This window comes from Typopeltis vanoorti, chromosome 7 (genome assembly GCF_054136105.1).
Source record: "Typopeltis vanoorti isolate ZY-2024b chromosome 7, IOZ_Tvanoo_1.0, whole genome shotgun sequence".
Lineage (NCBI taxonomy): Eukaryota > Metazoa > Arthropoda > Arachnida > Uropygi > Thelyphonidae > Typopeltis > Typopeltis vanoorti.
In genome coordinates, this window is record NC_143555.1 from 35207280 (window position 1) to 35226375 (window position 19096).

Below are 19096 nucleotides of genomic sequence, written 5' to 3' on the forward strand. Positions count from 1 at the left end.
CAGATCTTATATTTCTATCATCTAAGGCACTTTGTACCTTATCAATCCACCTATATCTTGGTCTTCCTCTGGGTCGTTCTGCTGCCAACCTGGCAGAGAACACTTGTTTTGCTAATCTTTCCTCGCTGATTCTGTTTAAGTGACCATACCACCTGAGATTAGCTCTGCTAACGCATTCCTGGATGCCGACATGATCAAGTTCTTTCTTAATATCCTCTTTTTAATATGATATTGCCATTGATGCCATCTGTTCACGCCTATAATCTTTCTCACGACTCTCATATCTGCGGTATCTAGTCTTTGGTCAAGTGTTTTACTTCTTACCCAGCTCTCAGATTCATAAGTTAAAACTGGTTTGAACACTGTCTTGTATACAGCTAATTTAGTGTTCCGATTAATTTCTCTCTTATTCCACATGAATTTATACAATATACTTCCCACCATACCAGCTTTGCTGATTCTGTTGTCTATTTCTATATTTAATTTACCATCTTCACTAAAAATCGTGCCTAAGTAGCTTAAACGTTTTACTTGTTCCACAGGTTCTCCATTCACAACACAGTTGACATTTTCAATGATTCTGCCTATTTTCATTGTCTTTTTATTGCTGACCTTCATACCATATCTATTACAACAGTTATTCAGTTTAGTCAGAGAATCTTGCAGACTTGTAGCAGATTTATTTAGAAGTATAACATGATCCGCATGAAGAAAAGAGCTGACATTAACATCTCCAATTTTGATATCATGTTTATTACCACTTTCCTTCATAATGTGATCCATATAGATAATGAATAACAGAGGTGATAAAGTACATCCTTGTCTCACACCAGATTTAACATTAAACGATCTTCCTGTACTTCCTTCAATTCTAACTACTGACTTACAACTCAAATAAAGACTAAGTATTGCTTCATATAATGCCCCATTGACACCATATAACTGTAGCGTATTGAATAGCTTCTCTCTTGGCATCTTGTCATATGCCTTTTCCAATTCGACAAAACTTAAATACAGATATTTGTTATATTCCCATGCTTTCTCGACTATTTGTCGTAAAGTGAAGATCTGATCCTGACAGCCTCTATTTGGCCTGAATCCAGCTTGTTCTTCACCAAGCTTTTCTTCCACAATTCTTCTCAACCGTTTCTCAAGTATATTTGCATAGATCTTGCCAGGAACACTCAGTAGGGAAGTACCTCTGTAATTTATATTTGGATCTATGTTGTTCAGTTCCCTAATTGATTTAGAAATGCATAACCAATGTATAAGCCTGTCTACGAGAATTAATTGTAAGATAGCCTTTCATTTTTTCTTAGATATTTAAATTACATGTACTTCCAGGACCATTTGTAACTGTCCAGTCTAATAAATACATGTGTAAATGTTTTGTGTACTCATCTCTGAAAAATATATAATATTCTTTATTGGGATCTTTTTTTAATAATTTTGTTTAGGTAATTTTGAAAGAAATGGATGTTCCTGAGTGTATTCAAGACATGTTATTTCGAGGGAAGAGGTTAGCTCTAAAAGATAGGTAATTATCTGTGCATATCTAGTTTTTTGTCCCTCAGAACAGCAAACTGGCTCTGTGAACACACATGGATTTACAGTCATAAATAAATCTAAACTCAATACTTGCACCAGAAATTAAATTCCTTCATAAATGATTCATCTCATTTCATAGAGAAACTTACAGATATCCAAAAATAACAGAATCTGAACTTGGCATGTGCACATTTTCTAGTTATGGATGATGCCTTTAGGCATTGCGTGTGTGTGTGTGTGCAGTTTTCCACGCAAGTCTGGCAAGTAGTGTCACCTCTGTGAACTGGTTTGTTGTTTTGGTTGTTTTTTTTTGTTAGTGCATACAAGCAAGTTTGGCGATTTTGTGATGGTTGACCACACGGAACAGAGAATGTGCATGAAATTTTGTTTTCTTTTGGAAAACATTACAGCTTAAACTATTGTTATGCTTCAGCAAGCTGTCAAGGGGGATGCTTTAGCGTCCCCCTTGACAGCTTGCTGACAAAAAAAAAAAAAAAAAAAAAAAAAAAACCTCATAGACCTGATAAAATGCAGTTCTATGAGTGTTTTTCCCATTTTGGAAATGGGGATATTGTCAGTTGAAGACTAACCATGATCTGGCCAACCTTTGACAAGCAGAAATTATGAAAACATTGAAAAGGTTTGCCAGGCAATGAGTGAAGATTGTCGAATGACCATTGAGCAAGTTTCTGAAGAGACGAATTTGCACGGAGTTTGTGCTAGCAAATTTTAGGAGATTTGCAAATGAAATGCGTGGTTGCCAAATTTGTGCTTTGTTTGCTCACAGAAGATAAAAGAAATTGTGCTAAAGTTTGCTGTGATTTGAGGGAGCAAGTTCTTAATGACCAGAACTTTCTTTTAAAAGTTGTGACTGGAGATGAGTCTTGGGGCTGTGGTTATGATCAGGAAACAAAACAGGCATAAAGATTTTGGAAACATGCAAATTCACCAAGATCCATGCAAATCCACGTCAAGTTCGATCAAACATCAAGACAATGTTGATTTTTAAAAAAAAATTTTTTTTTTTTATGCGAATGGAATTGTACACAAAGAATTTGTTCCTCCTGGACAGTGAACTAACATTTTTATCTCAATGTTTTGATAAAACTTCATGATAGTGGGCAACAAAAATGGCCAGAAATGTGGAGTACTGGAGATTGATTGCTGCACAATAATACTCCATTCTACATGGCCTTGTCTATCCAACAGTTTTTGATGATAAACAGCATGATGGTTGTTCCCCGCCCTCCCCACTTGCCTGATCTCTCTTCATGCGACTTGTTTTTTATTTTCATTCATAAAGAAAGTCATGAAAGGGCAGCATTTCATGATGCGGATGAAGTGAAAGAAAAGTCACTGCAGGCCATAAATGGTATTCCAGTTGAACAGTTCCAGAATCCTCCTTACTTGCCTGATCTCTCTTCATGTGACTTGTTTTTTATTTTCATGCATAAAGAAAGTCATGAAAGGGGCAGCATTTCATTGATGCAGATGAAGTGAAAGAAAAGTCACTGCAGGCCATAAACGGTTTTCCAGTTGAATGGTTCCAGAACTGTGTATATTATTTCTGGGAAAACTCCCATGTTACTCCTCTTAATAAACTATTATGATTACGGCTATTTTGCCTGCTTCAGTTTAGAAGTGCCCCTGTTTAAATGTCATTGGCTATTTACTCATGGATTCTTAGGGCATTGTTAGTTAAGTTAGAAAAAACCCGTTTTTTTTTTAACTTAATTCTACCAAATTGCCTACCCCACCCCACACACACACACAGTAGTTTTTCGACATCACAGAAAGAGGAAAAGCCGCAACACCCAGAAAAAGGTATGTGTATATTTCTATTCCTTATGCTACATATACTTTTTGGTACATTTACACTCACAATGCCCTAAGAATCCATGAGTAAATAGCCAATGACATTTAAACAGGGGCACTCCTAAACTGAAGCAGGCAAAATAGCCATAATCATAATAGTTCCAGAACTGTTTCCAGCATTGGAAAAAACGTTGGGACCAGTGCATTGACTCACATGGAGAGTACTTTGAAGGAGACTACAATACGTATTATAAACTTTAATAAAATTAAAAAAATAATAATAATAATTCCAGTTATTTTTGGGTGTCCCATTGTTTACTTCACCTCATCAAATATATTGGCCAGTTGAGACATGATTTCATTATTTACAAATGTTTGAAGAATTAGATTTTGCTTATCAAGATATTTTTCCTGCAGAAGAAAATATATATATATATATATATATATATATATATATTTTTTTTTTATAAAATATAATGTTAAATGTTTTAAATATTAATATTTTTAAACATGTAATGAAAAGAATTAATGCATCAGTTAACATTTTACTTATAAGATGGAAAGTCTATCTATAAATTTTAGATATTTTTTCCATACCTCTCAGTGCACGAAGGAATTTTTGCAGTGGCCATTTTTTTAATGCTCAATCAACAATCAAGTGCAAATGAAAAAATTAAATTTTCAAGTACATTAAATCATGTGGTATTCAGCTGCTTATTTCAGAATTTACTATTCACTCATACTCCAAACCATTTGCTAATGTGTGACTGGATACCATGTGAATTATTGTAGTCATATATATATTATGTACTTTCTCATATACTTTTATTATATGAATTAAAAGGGATTGTAAATGCATAGTATACTAAAACAGTGAGTGGGCTACTGGTTAGATAATCCAGAAATCTTATTCTAGAGATCAGACATGGTAATTTTAAATAATTTTTCAAACCATTCTAGTCCTCCACATTATTAGCATTCATGAATGTGTGAGTAGAGCTAATCTAAAGTGGTGTGGTCACTTAAACAGAATAGGAAAGGGAAGATTAGTAAAATGGGTATTTGATGCTAAGGTGGCAGGAAAAAAAACCCTGAGGAAGGATTTCTTTCCCTGCTCCTTTTGGTACTTCTAACTGCATCCCACACAAAATGTGTGGATTGATGCAGTTAGAAGTACCTTAGAAGACTGAATTACATCTTCTCTCAGTACTGGAGCCCTGAAGTTAACAGACTTATTTGAAGAAACATTATCAATAGTAAGTTAGTAATGTAAATTTTTTCAAATAGTACATTCAAGATTGCAATCCTCATGGGTTGTACATCCTGATTGCACACATTTGTCATCTAAGAAAAACATGCAAGAGCACACTGAACATCCTCTCTATCTTTTACTACACTGGATGCAGAACATTGTTCGATCTATCATGTATTTAGGCTTATGGTTGAAGCTTACTTTATTTGTAATGGAATGAAAACATAAGGATTGAATTAAACACAGGAGGTTTAATGGTGGTTGCAGTATTTGTCTCTGCTACAGGCATCGTCAAGGATACAGTATAAAAATTGTAATGATGCACACAGGCAACACAATATATAAGTGGAAGAAGCCAAAAGCTCTAAGGGGAAGGGTGCCCTGTATGGATGCTGGTGGACAAGGGAATCCATGCCTCATCTTTCCCAAAAATCTCAGGAAGGTTTACACAACCATATGTATTAAAGTGTGGTTGGTTATTTCAATCTGCAGCTAATTAGGTGGGGGGGGATTCATAGCAGTGTTTTTCATTTGTTTCTGTGCAAGTATCCAAGGCATGGTTGGCTACACCTGACTAACCATAATTGTTCCAGTTGATATATTATCTTCTTGAAGATGGATGTTGGCTCTATATCTAGTTTACCATGATATGACATGACATGGCAAACTTAGTACAGAGAGGGAAGGGAGTTGGAGGATGTGGATAAAGTGCAGCCAGCTTCATATCAGATTTGAAAGCAGTGCAGACAAGAATTGTATATTAGAATAACAAATGCTACATCAATTTGCTATTTACTGATATACTTACACATACCAGATTATATATACATTCAGTATTACAGAAGATAATATTACCTGCATACATTAGGTGCTTCTATCTCTGCATATTTATATTCTACCTCTCATCACTATAGAACTTATGGAACTCATTTTATATAATCTTAAGGATTCCCAGCAATTCTTTAGTGCCTAGATGTAGGCCCATGTTCCCCCCCCCCCCCCCCACACACACACACAGACACAGAGATAGAGAAGAACCTAATATTTACAATCCAGGTTATCTATTGGACCTCCTGCTGCTGTATTTGCTCTGCTAGTGTTATTTACAGTGCCATTAGAAATCAAAAATTATACTGCTGAGCTAAATGCCATATAGTTTGCCTTTGAACATACATGCACACACAATAAAAGTTGATATAAAGATGCACTATTGCATAAACTCTCCAAGCTCTTTGCATTCTATATCCACAACTCTGCTACAACTATCGTTTTACTTTTTTGAGATGTTTGCATGTGCTAAATTGTAACCACTTTGTAATCAGTTCACTGATTAAGGTGGAAGGGACATCACAATATTTCCTGTTGGCTGCGATCATTCACAAATTGTCATCTATCTGTCAGAATAGCAGATAATCCTCTGCACCCTCCCAACATTCTTGATCTTTTCTTATTGATATCAGAATTTCTGTTATCAGAAATTCTGATTTTGATTCTGATTCTGATTTCTGAAATTGTTATCAGGTTTCTGATAACAGAACATAAGACCTTTAACCACATTGTCAGGCTTATAGTAAACTTGTACAATAAACAAGAGTCACAAGAATCAGTTTAGAGTTAACTGTGATTGGATTAGAGTAAGAAAGTATCTTAGGCAAGGATGATTGCTCTCCTCACCTGTTCAGCAGGTAAAAAGAGCAAGAAGCTACACTTAAGACATTATGTGTATACAGGGCTTTTTTTCAGCCAGAACACACTCTGGTAAACTTTTAGGACTTTAATGGTCCCTAAACACACATTTTATAAGTATTTCAAAACTAGGACTGCCTCCATTTTAAATTCTCAGTTATGGTCGTTGACAATGTAAATCAAGGGTCAACTTTGGTTCATCCAATTTAGTGCTGCCATCTTGTATTGTTGACACTGAACCTTGAAGATCGAAGTTTTCAATCTTCGAGTTAGAATCGATAGTCGGCCAGAAGTTATGGTAGTTACTGGAAGTGGAACTTCTATGTGAACAAGCATACAAGCAAACATTCTCTACACAAGTAGAATCGCATTTCAAATTACTAAATGATATTTTGAATCATTATTATAGCCACTGCAAACTGTTATATCATGTGTTAATTTTGTTAGTATATTATTGGCTGTCATAGTTTGGTAACTGATATCTAGCTGTCCAAGTAAATTTATGAGCATTGTTATGTCTAGAAAAACTATTCATTGTTCTTATGTTGATTTGATATATCTTATAATAGATAAAATGAAATCTCTTCACCTTCACTGTCTACTGGGACTTATGTTCCTATAATTGTTAGATTGCCTCTTTTTGTTTTTATTCTTCTTTTTATAATCTTTCACTCCAGTGGTTATAACTTGATATTTCATTTGTCCTTTATCCATATCATTAAACCTGCTCTCACTGTCTCTTCTCTTCTAACCTTGCTGTACATCTGTATATGGTGTTCTGATTCTTTTGTACTTCTTAATTTATTTTTTGTTTATTATTATTGTTAAATAAACTTTCAACTTCTTTAGTTCTGCATCTAGTCTTATTTGTGTGTTATATTCTGAACACTGAATGTGCCAACTCTGATTATTCTGTGTTTATCTGTTTTTGGTAACTATTATCTACTTCGGGTATCGAAAACAGCTGTCTGATGAAATTTCTTTGGCAAATTTTGAGTAATACGATTTCTCTCAAGTTAGTTACCATCCAAAATGAGGTAAATCTGATGGTGGTGGTGGTTGGGTTGCCACTTTAGTCTCCAGACTGGCATTAGATATAGCGTTTCCTTTAAACTTAATATTATAGTTATGTCGGAATACTTGGATATCAGAACACTGTTTGCTTTCTTTTGGATGCACCATCTGTGGGCATGGCATTTGGTTGGGAGGTGCTGCGCTACTCATTACCAACTCATTAGCAGCCCTCTGTAGCATGCCGCTTCTATAAATACTTTAATTATAGAGCAATTATTCATATGAATTAGCATTAATAATTTTCCACTTTTTACTGAATCCATTGAAATACATGCAGCTACCACCAACACTTCTTCATGGTTCACCAACAAACTCACAGAAACAAGTTTCCCTACATTCTCTTTTATTTTTCTGTTTCTTCCCCTCTCTCCAGTTAGGTGTTCCCAAAGGAATGTGCAGGTAAGTTACAGTTGCACATGTAACTTACATTATTTTTGGTGAAAATGGGTGCACATTTCCTATCTGTTTAAAAAAAAAAAAAAGTACATTAAATGTAACAATTTTGGTAAAGTTGGCCTCTCAGGTCATGTCCTTAACATCCTACATCAAATCGATTTGGAAAAATACCTGATCCTTACATTATATAAAAACCTAGTTAAGTTATTCAAGTTTTCCAGCATGCTCTTACTTTATGACTCTAATTGCAGCTCTTATTGGCCATCATGTATACTGTTTTGTTCTAATTTATATGAGTAATTATGTGAGAACATGTTACTCTCTAGCTTAGTATATCTCTTAATGATTTGTAACTAAATATATAATAACAAGAACTCTAGGTTTGATGTAGTAGGATTTTTCTGCACCAGACGTCAGGTCAGTAAGTTTAATGGTTGACCAAATTACTGTGAATTTAGCCTACCATATAGATTGCAACATAGCTTGTTTCTTTGTGTGTGTGTATATATATATATATATATATATAGATATAGATATATGCATACTGTCTGTGCAGTTAGCCTAGTGGCTATGCGCTTCACAACTATATACCTGGGGAAGGAGTGTCCTAGGTTTGATTCGCATTGATGATGTGAGGAGCTTTAAGGATCTTTCTCAAACATAACCAAGTTAGCTGGTCTTGGGCATGGATAGCAGGGTTTTACACTCCAGTTTATCTGGGGTTTTTCATCCCGCAAGCAGGCAAACTGGCTTCGTGAACACTCAGGCTACAGTCACAGGATATAGTACTTAATCCCTCGTTAGGAGGGTTCAACCAGTCCTAAGGGGTGGTCGAGGAATGGGGGGAACCCCACATGAATAAAATAAGATAAATATATGCATACTCCAGATGATGACCTTGATATGAAGGTCAAAACATCTAGTGATTACTAAAATAGAGAGCCAAAGGCTTGATTTCGGTGATGCAAAATTATATAAATTAAGTGGATATTAAATCCAACATCATTTCAAAGCCGAATACAGAAATTATAAAAGTTTCATAAAGTGTGAAAATTGAGCTTTGTGGGAATATACACCACTGGCCTAGCTGAACCTAATAGGAAAAGCATGAACACTAAAAGCGGCCATATATACACACCGACGGAGAGTTACTGAAAATACACCTCTCCAATGCTTCACGTTCCCTAGTACTGAGAGTTTTTGCTCTCTTGGGTTTCTGCCTAGTCTCTGATGAAAGCCAATGAGTTTGAAACAGCTGTCAGACTAGTGAAACCTATCAAAATGGACCAGTAGAAGGTACTATACAGCGCTTTTAGTGGTCGTGCTTTTCCTATTAGGTTCGGCTAGGGCAGCTGGTAGTAAGTGGCGGTGTTTTGCTGGAAGCTTTCTGGTAATTTTTCACATGAAACTTTTATAGTTTCTGTATTCAGCTTTGAATGATGTTGGGTTTAATATCTACTTAATTTATATAATTGAATGATTATTTTATTTATGCTAAACTGAAGTTTTATTATAACATGGTAGTTGTTTCCATAAGTTTTTTTAATAATGAATGCAGATCACCTTGTAACTATGAAGGATAGTGTATCATTAGTCCAATAAATTACTGAATGGGAAGGATAACAGCATTTCATAGGAAGCTTTGAAAAGGTGTTTAAATGAAGCAGTATCTGAATGTATCCATAGAGTTTTTGACAACAATAGGGAGGCAGTGAAATCGATGTGCAATCTTATTAAGTAAGGGACTCATAAGAAGATGATGTGGAAGGAATATTGTGAGAATAAGAGGAGTAAGGAGAATAAGAGTAAGAGAGGTCATAAAGCACATTCAAATAATGAATGCGCACTTTGGTAAGATCTAATAACATGGTATTTGTAACATGATGCACAGTAATACTACCACATTGGTTGAGGAAACAGAGGTTCACGAGAATGAGGGTCAAGGGTTGTTGCATAAATGGTTAATAATTTAGCAGTAGGGACAGATGGGATATTGGCATGTATTATGCTAAAAGAATATTCAGCCAAATATTCTAGGTTGAGTCTCAGCTAAGGAAAGAAACCACAGGAATGGAAAGAATGTATGTAGTTTTGGTATATATGCGTGATGCACAAATTGAGGCATATGGTTACTGACATCTCTGCAGTGTTGGTGAAGATTTTAGATAACATAGTAAGAACTCATGTACAGAAATGGGTTGACAGATAAGCTATAAACTATATGGACAAGCAAAGAACATCAGCAGTTTACTAAAGGGAGGTCATATTTTAGCAATTTGCTCAGAATTTCTCACATTGTTATGGCTGAATTGGATGAAGGGAATGGATAAACTACGATACTTTTAGACTTTACTATGGCATTTGATTGAATATCATGTGAGCAGCTGTTGCATAAACTGGAGAATATGGAACTGGAATATAAACTCTTGATTTTCTGAGTAGATGGTTGATGGATAGGTATTAGAAAGGGATATATAATAGGTGTGAGTCTGCCAGATTTAAGGTGATCGGTAATGTATCCTGGTGATCAGTCCTGGGACCACTGGTGTTCAGTCTCTACATTGATGATATTGGCAAGGATCTGACAAGTGATCAATTGTTTGCTGATTATGCAAAGATAGTCAGGAAAGTCAGGCTACTAGTACTACTGATATCCAGCGCTTACTGAATGATTTGATTTGACTGGAAATGTGGACAGTTTAGTATTATTCTCTTTGGTGTGATATTTCCAACAGCATATTATGTTATGATGGTGGGATTTTGCTACAAGAGGTTAATGAGGCTAGGGATCTTGGAGTTATGGTGGATTGGAATTTGAAGTTCAAAAGCACATAAAAATATCAAGTAGAGTTATGTGGGAAAATATCAGAATGGAGAACTGGACAATGAGACTCAGCTAATTTGGGACCATAAGCAGACTCATTTGTGCTTATGTCCCACAGAAGATTCTCTACCAAGGGAGGAAAGGAGGAATTTTTTTGATGCATTAGAGAAGGCAGCTGGCACAATGAAAAAGGAAAAGTTAGTCCTTGTTGGAGATCTAAACAGCTTGATTACCAAACATATGGAAGTGTTTTGGGAAAATTTGGAGAAAAGAGCAAAGCTAACAATAATGATAAATACCTGCTGGATTTCTGTTCAGGATATGGATTAGTTATTACTAACACCATGTTCCAAAAAAAATATGCACAAATTCATATGGAGAGAGGTTGTTCTTAAGTAGGTTTTAAATTAAAACCTACTTTTAATCAATTTCAACTTGGAAAAGGAATGTACAGCGCTCGCTACACTAACAGGTAAGGTTAATAGTATTCTTAAAGCAACTGAAAAGTTAGGGAAAGATAAATTATTGGACAAAATAAAATTAAGAATATCGAAAGGGTTTTGAATATTTAAATTATCCTTCCAAAAAATATCCCGGAAAGTACATAACTCATCATATAGTTCTATTGCATTTACGTCTTTATTGTCGCTGTCCTTCAAGAGAATCTCTAAATCGTCATGATTTTTTTGTAAATCTTCATTATTAATTTGTAGTAATCTATACAAGAAATTGAAATTATCATAATATGTTTTTAGTTGTTCAAAACGTTCTATTAACGAACACATTGCAACGTCTAGAAGTGTATAAAAGACATTCACTGTAAATTTATCTTCTGGCGATTGTGGCGTTTCGTCATGATGCTTGTAGTCAAATTGCTGTGTCTTCTTTCTTCATCGGACTTCTACCAGTTTTAAATTCTTGTTCTCCATCCACCTCTTCACTCAGTTCTTTTGCCGTTTTAGAACATCTTTAAAATTTGTATCTGATCGATACTCTTGTAAGAATATTTTTAAGTTTTCGATAGATTCTAAAGCAAGTGTAATGTTCATATTTTTGTCTTGAAGCATTTTACTCACGGGGTTTATTCTGTTAAGTAAATCATGCCCAGTTATAAGAGAGCAAATAAATTTCTAGTCCTTTATTTTAGCACATAATGTATGTGCTTCATGCTGAGTTTCTTTACTAAAATCTTCATTATTTAAAATTTCAAAAAGTGCATCGTAAATTTCTCGTAACTGATATCGTAGAGGGCAGATTGCATTAATTTTACTTTTCCATTGCATATCTGATGGCTGTTTCAATGTTAATTTTTTTACGAACTTTAAAAAGATTGCCCAACGTAAGAGAATGAAAACAAATTGTATATTTCTTGAATAATTGCAAAGAAACTAATTGTATCTGCATTCACTTTGGCTGAATCGTTAATGATTTAATTTAGAGTATGAGCAGCACATGGCACGTAAAAAGCTCGTGGATTTTTGTTTAAATGCAAATTTTGGAGTCCATATTTTTCCCTTTCATATTTGCCCCATTGTCATACCCTTGACCTCGCATGTCTTCAATGGGAATGTTCCATTATTGTTGCGCATAAATCACGTCCTGTGGAATCTGATATATCTGCAAAACCTAAAACGTTTTCCCTGATCTTAACAATTCCATTGTCACAGGAAACAAAGTGAATAATAATGGTAATTTGTTCTGTTTTACTTACATCAGATGTGCAGTCTAAAATTATGGAATAATATTTAGATTTTCGAATTGATAATAAAATTGTATCCCTGATTCTCATAGACAGGCTTATATGTTGGTTATGCATTATTAAAACACTTAAGGAATTGAACAACGTAGTTAAGGATATAAATTAAATTAAACTTTAATAAATATTTTCTGATATTTCGGCAACGTCATGTTGCCATCTTCTAAAGGAACTTACAAAAAAAGTTACGTGCACGTAGGCACCACAACACAGAAACTGGGAATGAAGAGATGAATCTATTGTTCTCCTAACAGTCGTGATGGTGCCCTCTAGCGGGCTAAGTAGGTGTTCTTGGCCGTTGGGATATAGGCCTCCCAAATTTGGGGCAGTTGCATACAACCAAATTTGTTGAGATTTGGAGAATTTCTTAGGGCTGAGGCTGATTCCATAAAGAGTCTTTCAAATTTGTATTTGCTACGGTGTATCACTGTAGCTTTCTTCCACCATATTCTTCCACCGTGTTGTAGTGCATACATGCACGTAACTTTTTTGTAAGTTCCTTTAGAAGATGGCAACGTGACGTTGCCGAAATATCGGAAAATATTTATTAAAGTTTAATTTAATTTATATCCTTAACTACGTTGTTCAATTCCTTAAGTGTTTTAATAATGTATCCCTGATTGCGTTACTTAAAGTTTCCAATATTTCATTTTAACTGTCTTTACTCAAATAGTGTACTCTATTGTTTCGTTGTAGGGTCCTTTCAACACGATTTTCCATAATGGGATCAAACTTCGCCAACAGTTCAACTAATTTTAAAAAATTGCCTTTATTCCTTTCATATAATTTATCAGATGATCTGCAAAAAGTTAAATTTTGGCTACCATGGAATTTTATAATTTCAATCAAGCGTTCTAAAACACTCATCCAATGTTTCTTTTCCATTGAGTTTGGCAATCAATAGTAGTTTTGTGTTTTAAATTTTTATCAACTTCCTTCCATTTTAAGAAATTTTTCATGTGAGTTAAACTAGTCTCATGTATATGCAAAGTTGTACTTACATTTTTCCAATCGTTATAGCCTTCTACAAGACTACTTGATTCGGTAGGTGCGAAAGGTTTGTAACAAAAGCAAAAAACAGAATTTAAAGTTTCAGAATAAATGAGCCATGTTCTTGGCACGAGGTCACTGTTTTCCATTTTTCAATTATAATACGTGTCGCCAAATTTATGACCATATGTATCTCTGGGATATATTATATTTTTCTTTTGAACAGGCCCCATTTCAATTAAAACAACTCATAATTTTTCATGAATATTTCCCCATTCACCTGGATCTTCTAAATTTACAGAGACTAACAATGTGTTAGTTTCGTGGTCAACTACAACTAAATCTTCTAACTATTTTTCACTTAAATCATGCATCTTGTTATCTTGTTCAATATTTGCAATAGTACTTTCATGAAAACTGGGTGATGTACACGTTTCTTCAACTCTGATTTCTGATGTATCAAGTTGGTTATAATCTGCACCAGAATATTTTAATATTTTAACAAATTTATTAAGAGCCCCAGTTTGTTTCTTAACATCTGCTTCTTTCATAGCATGATGCTTACGATTTTGTGCACTGGATAATTTTTTTAAAATTTTTGATTCCATTTCTATTTTATACCCACAAGAAATTATTACACAACATGACACAGAGACGAAATAATAGTCCGCACTGCGCTACTGTCATTAGCCTACTGAGATGCGTACCATCTGACTGGTTAACTAGCAACAAATGTTTTGTACGAAAATTCGTTTCTGCACATAAAAACTGTTCACCATTTCACTTTAGATAGACTGCAGTAGACACAACATTCTTTAGGCAAGCATTTAGCCTGGTCTCGCTGCAAAATTGTAAACAGCCGGCTGATCAAAGAGGCTGCAATATACAATTTTTTTAAATTTTTATTCGGTGTATCCGGCCAATATTTATTTTAATATTGATCATGCTAAGATTTTTTTGTTTTCATACTAAAAATTTTGTTTCTTAAAAATGAACTTATGAATGGTGCCCCCTTCGTAGCGGTGCCCACATGCTCTGCATCCCCACTTCCGTCGGCCCTGCTTATAATAATAAGGTGATGGTCAAAATGCACAATTGTATTCTTTTTGTTGCAGGTGACTTCGATTTTTATCTACTTAATAGTAATCCATAAATGCTTAAATAAATTAATATGGGTAGCACTTATTTTAATGGCCAACAGGCCAGAAGAATCCTTGATCTCTCATTGACAATAGAGGAGCAGCATCTGAGATAAAAATAAGGAAAGTATTACCATCTTGTTCTAATTGTAATGCTGAGAGAAAGTGCTATAGAATTTTGGATTCAATTCAAATAAGGATATTACACACACACACACTCACCCATGTAAACTAGATTCATTAGCTGCGTTTTTAAGGTAAATGTTTTTGAGATACCCTATAAACTGATTATAGCAAAAAAAAATTGCATTTTTCTTATTTTGGCCTGAAAAAATATAACTTATAATATATATAAGTTATTATATAATTTTTTATATAAGTTTATATTAAAATATTTTTAAAAATTATATTTGCAAACTTTTGTGTATTGAGAGTGATTTTCGAGGCTTTAGAGAAGGCAGCTAATACAATGAAAAAGGAAAAGTTGGTTCTTCATGGAGATCTAAACAGTAAGGTAGGAAATGATTACCAGACAAAGAAATTTTTTGGGAAAATTTGGAGAAAAGAGCCAAGTTAGTAATAATGGTAAGTACCTGCTGGATTTCTGTTCAGGACATGGACTAGTTATTACAGATCGCATGTTCCTATATAAAAAGGTACACAAATTCAAATGGTGAGTACTTGCGAGAAATAAGAAACGTCTCACAGACTGTTATTGTTGATAGTGGTGATTTTCCACTGGTTCAGGACACAGACAGGGGTATACAGAGGATTTGAAATTAGAAGAGATCACCATTTAGTTTTGAGCAAGTTAAATTAAATATCATAATGAAAACATCGGTGTGTGAGAAATGACATGGGCCTAGTTATTACTAACACCATGTTCCAACATAATGTGCACTAATTCACATAGAGAGAAGATGCAGACATGTTATTTTTGATAGTTATGGTTTCCCACTGGTTCAGGACACAAGAGTATTCAGAATATTTGAAACTGAAACTGATCACTATGTAGTTTTGAGCAGGTTAAATTGAATATCATATTAAATTGTTCATATTTGGTCTAATGTATTAAAACTGAGAACTTTATTAATAAGAGACCATACGATTTAATGAATAAAATACAAATTGCCAACCAGTTTCACTAGCTACTGTCTAGCATTATCCAGGCTGTACTAGTGTAAATACAAATGCACCAGTTACATGAAAATATAAGCGTTAGTACCAGTGTTAATTCTTGTTTGGAAGTGCGCATGCGTTAGTCAGAATCTGGTACATGACCACGTGTTGTGTGGTTTTTTGCATATTGTAGTTCTGTTAAGCTGAGAGAATTGATGAGATTTTTTTATGTCTTTAAGAATAGCACCCTGATTTCTATTTAAATTGCTGCTTGTGCATAGCACCACTGCTGATTCTTTAAAAGGTCTGTGTCTGTAGTCATCCTCGATGTAAGGCATAGAACTGTTTTTCCGGTCTATAACGTGATTGGATGTCGAAAAATGATGAGCTAAACCTGATGTGATTATTCTGTTGTGATTTACATCTCCCACATGTTCTTTCTGTCTTATTTCAAGACTTCGAGAGGTCTGTCCAATGTACGATAGGCCACACGTGCATGGAATTGCATATACTCCAGGATGTTTGAAGAATGGGACTTCATCTTTAGGTGATCTTAAGATTTGTCTGGTCGTAGTAGTAGTTGGTTTTGATGTTATGAGCTTTTAACATTCTAGCTAATTTTGTGGATACTGAACTAATATATGGAATCACTGCTGCAGACACATATTAGGAATCAGTTATATGTGTTGGAGGTTGTCTTTGAATAGAAATTTGTTTAAAATGTTGGTGGGGTATCCATTCAGAGATAAGAGTCTTAGCTATTTGCAACAGTTCTAACCGTACATCATCTTGTTTTGAAATAAACTTTAAGGCTGTATTGCAGAGCATATGAATGATGCTGTGTTTTTGTGATCGACGATGGTTTGATGAATCACAAATTGACGAATCGAGGGAAGTCCGAAACATGCTTTGAACTTGCTTTGAACTCATTCACTGTCATAGCACCCACAACAGACTGGCAGCTTATTCCACTCATTTACCACTCTAAGTAAAGAACTTAGCTCTAACACTCTTGCTAACCACACTCTTGCCCAGCTTCCAAAGATGTCCCCTAGTTTTCCTGCCACCACCAGTCCGGATTTCAAAAATATCCTCTGAATTAATCCTATAGAAACCCTTCAGCAATTTGAATGTCTCAATCATATCTCCCCTTTTCCGCCTATCAACCAATTTCTGCAACCCACAAATCTTCAACCTGTTCTCATAAGGTTCATTCCATAGACCTGCTATCATCTTGGTCACTCGCCTCTGGATCCGCTCCACCTCCTCCTCATCAAGAAGAAACCTAGGTGACCAAATTTGGGCACAGTAGTCTAGTTCCATAGTAAATTAATCTTATTGTGTAGTGTTTTGATTTTATTAAGAAACACTAGCAGGTTTTCTATGGTATCTTTTCATATGATGAACAGTCATCGACATATCTCCATCATATCGAAAGTATAGGTGAAATGTTGGAAAAAATATCTTTTTCAAGTTTTTCCATAAATAGGTCTGTGCATGGTGGTGACAGGGGGGGCTACCCATGGCTAGACCTTTTGATTGTTTGTATACAATGTTATTTACTATGAAGAAATTTGATTTCATGCAATGATGGAACAAATGGTTACATGTGTAACATTGTCCGAGGTCTGACTTGGGTATATTTTTTATCAATGCTGACCAAACTTGGTGTAGAATTAGGTCCTGGTTTTTGTTGCACAAAATGGGTATGAACCGAAGATCCTCAAAAAAAAAATGGTTATGAACCAAAGACTCAAAAAAATCCTGAATGCAATCACGCTTCCATACATCAAGAATGTTACAGACAAAATGGCCAATTACTAAACAAACATAACATCAAAGTGGCTTTTCTGTTGGAAAAAATATCAAGATCTCTACATCCCCTAAAACCTCCACATCATCGTTATTTTAAAGGATGGTGGCGTCTGCTATGTAGGCCAGATGGGAAGATCAGGGGAAATTCGCATGAACGAACACCAAAAATACGTGCAAAAAAGAAGAGAAAACAAATCAGGCTTATCATACAATACAACTTCCACCGGCCATAATGTACTCTGGCAAAAAACAAACATGTCTTACATTGAAAAAAATTGTTTCATAAGGAAATTTAAAGAAGCTACAAACATGCTTAGAATTCCAACGCAATGCAACAAAAACCAGGGCCTAATTTTACACCAAGTTTGATCAGCATTGATAAAAAAAATATACCCAAGTCAGACCTCGGACAGTGTGAATGTGAACAACACAACGTGACAGCATCCAGCATTGTTCAAACCTAGCATTGCATAGAATGAACTATTTTGAGTAATTTCTCATTTCGTGTGTTTTAACTTTTAGTTACTTTGACCCTTGAAGATGTAAGTCATACGACTTACGAAACTTGTCGGGTTGTTTTTAATTGTTATTTATCATAATAAACATGTGGTCCAATTACTGGAATCTTTCTTAAGATAAGCTAGTGCGTTTAATTTGTCGTGAGTCAGTGTCAGTATCAAAAGAATACAATATAAAACGACACTACGAGACAAATTCTTGTAGTGTCATTTGCATGCATCCAGTTTTGAACACCTTCAAGGGTAGCTTTGTGTGGACAAAGTAAACCATCTCCAAATTGATTTAAAATGCCAGCAGGGTACGTTTAAAAAGCAGAGGGAAGAGAGTGAAGTGTGCATCAAAGTAAGTTATGTAATAGCTAAAAAAAATTGCTAAAAAATCAAAAGCCTTCTTGGACAGCGAGTTTGTGAAAGATTGTCTTATCGTTGCTGGGGATATTCTGTGCTTAAATAATAAGGAAGTGTTTAAAAAACCAAGTTTGTCTGGGGTAACTGTAGCACGATGTGTCAAAGAACTTGCCAACGACATTGAAGGAACTTTAAAAAAAAATGGTCATCTGAATTTGCGTCATATTCACTTGCTTTAGATGAGAGCACAGATGTTACGGATACAGCACAACTGGCTATCATTGTCCATGGCATTGATCAACAATTCAATGTGACGGAAGAACTGCTAGCACTCGTACCTAAGAGGGGAATGACGAAAGGCACTGATATTCTTGAAGCCGCCAAGAAAATGCTCCAGTATTTTGACCTCAGTTTAACCAACCTCAACAGTGTGGTTACTGATGGTGCCCCTGCTATGGTGGGAAAGAACGAAGGGTTTGTTGCGCTGCTATGGAAAGAACCGGAATGAGAAGGAAAAGATTTCATGAATTATCACTGTTTAATCCACCAGGAGAATTTATGCATGAAAACTATTGGATTTGATAATGTCATGAAAGTTATTGTGACTGTCATCAACATTATTAGGGCAAGAGGATTGAATTATCATCAATTCCAGGAGTTTTCGATTCAAGAGTGCGAAGCGGATCACGGCGATGTGGTTTATTATAGCGATGTGCGTTGGTTGAGCAGAGGGAAGGTTTTAAAAAAGTTTTTGACTTAAGGAGCGAAATACAGCTGTTCATGCAAACCAAGGGGAATCCGATTGCGGAATTTAAT

At 35.1% G+C, this 19096-nt stretch overlaps 1 protein-coding gene across 2 annotated transcripts in view; it reads left to right on the top strand.

Annotated features, from left to right (window-relative positions):
• The window catches only part of LOC150104578 (ATP-dependent RNA helicase DDX55), a 370346-nt gene that overhangs the window by 243350 nt on the left and 107900 nt on the right, over positions 1–19096 (top strand). For both annotated transcript variants that reach the window (XM_090395791.1, XM_090395793.1), the window contains exon 12: positions 1458–1537. In XM_090395791.1, coding sequence (XP_090251917.1) covers positions 1458–1537 — 80 coding nt within the window. The remainder of the gene's footprint in view (positions 1–1457; positions 1538–19096) is intronic.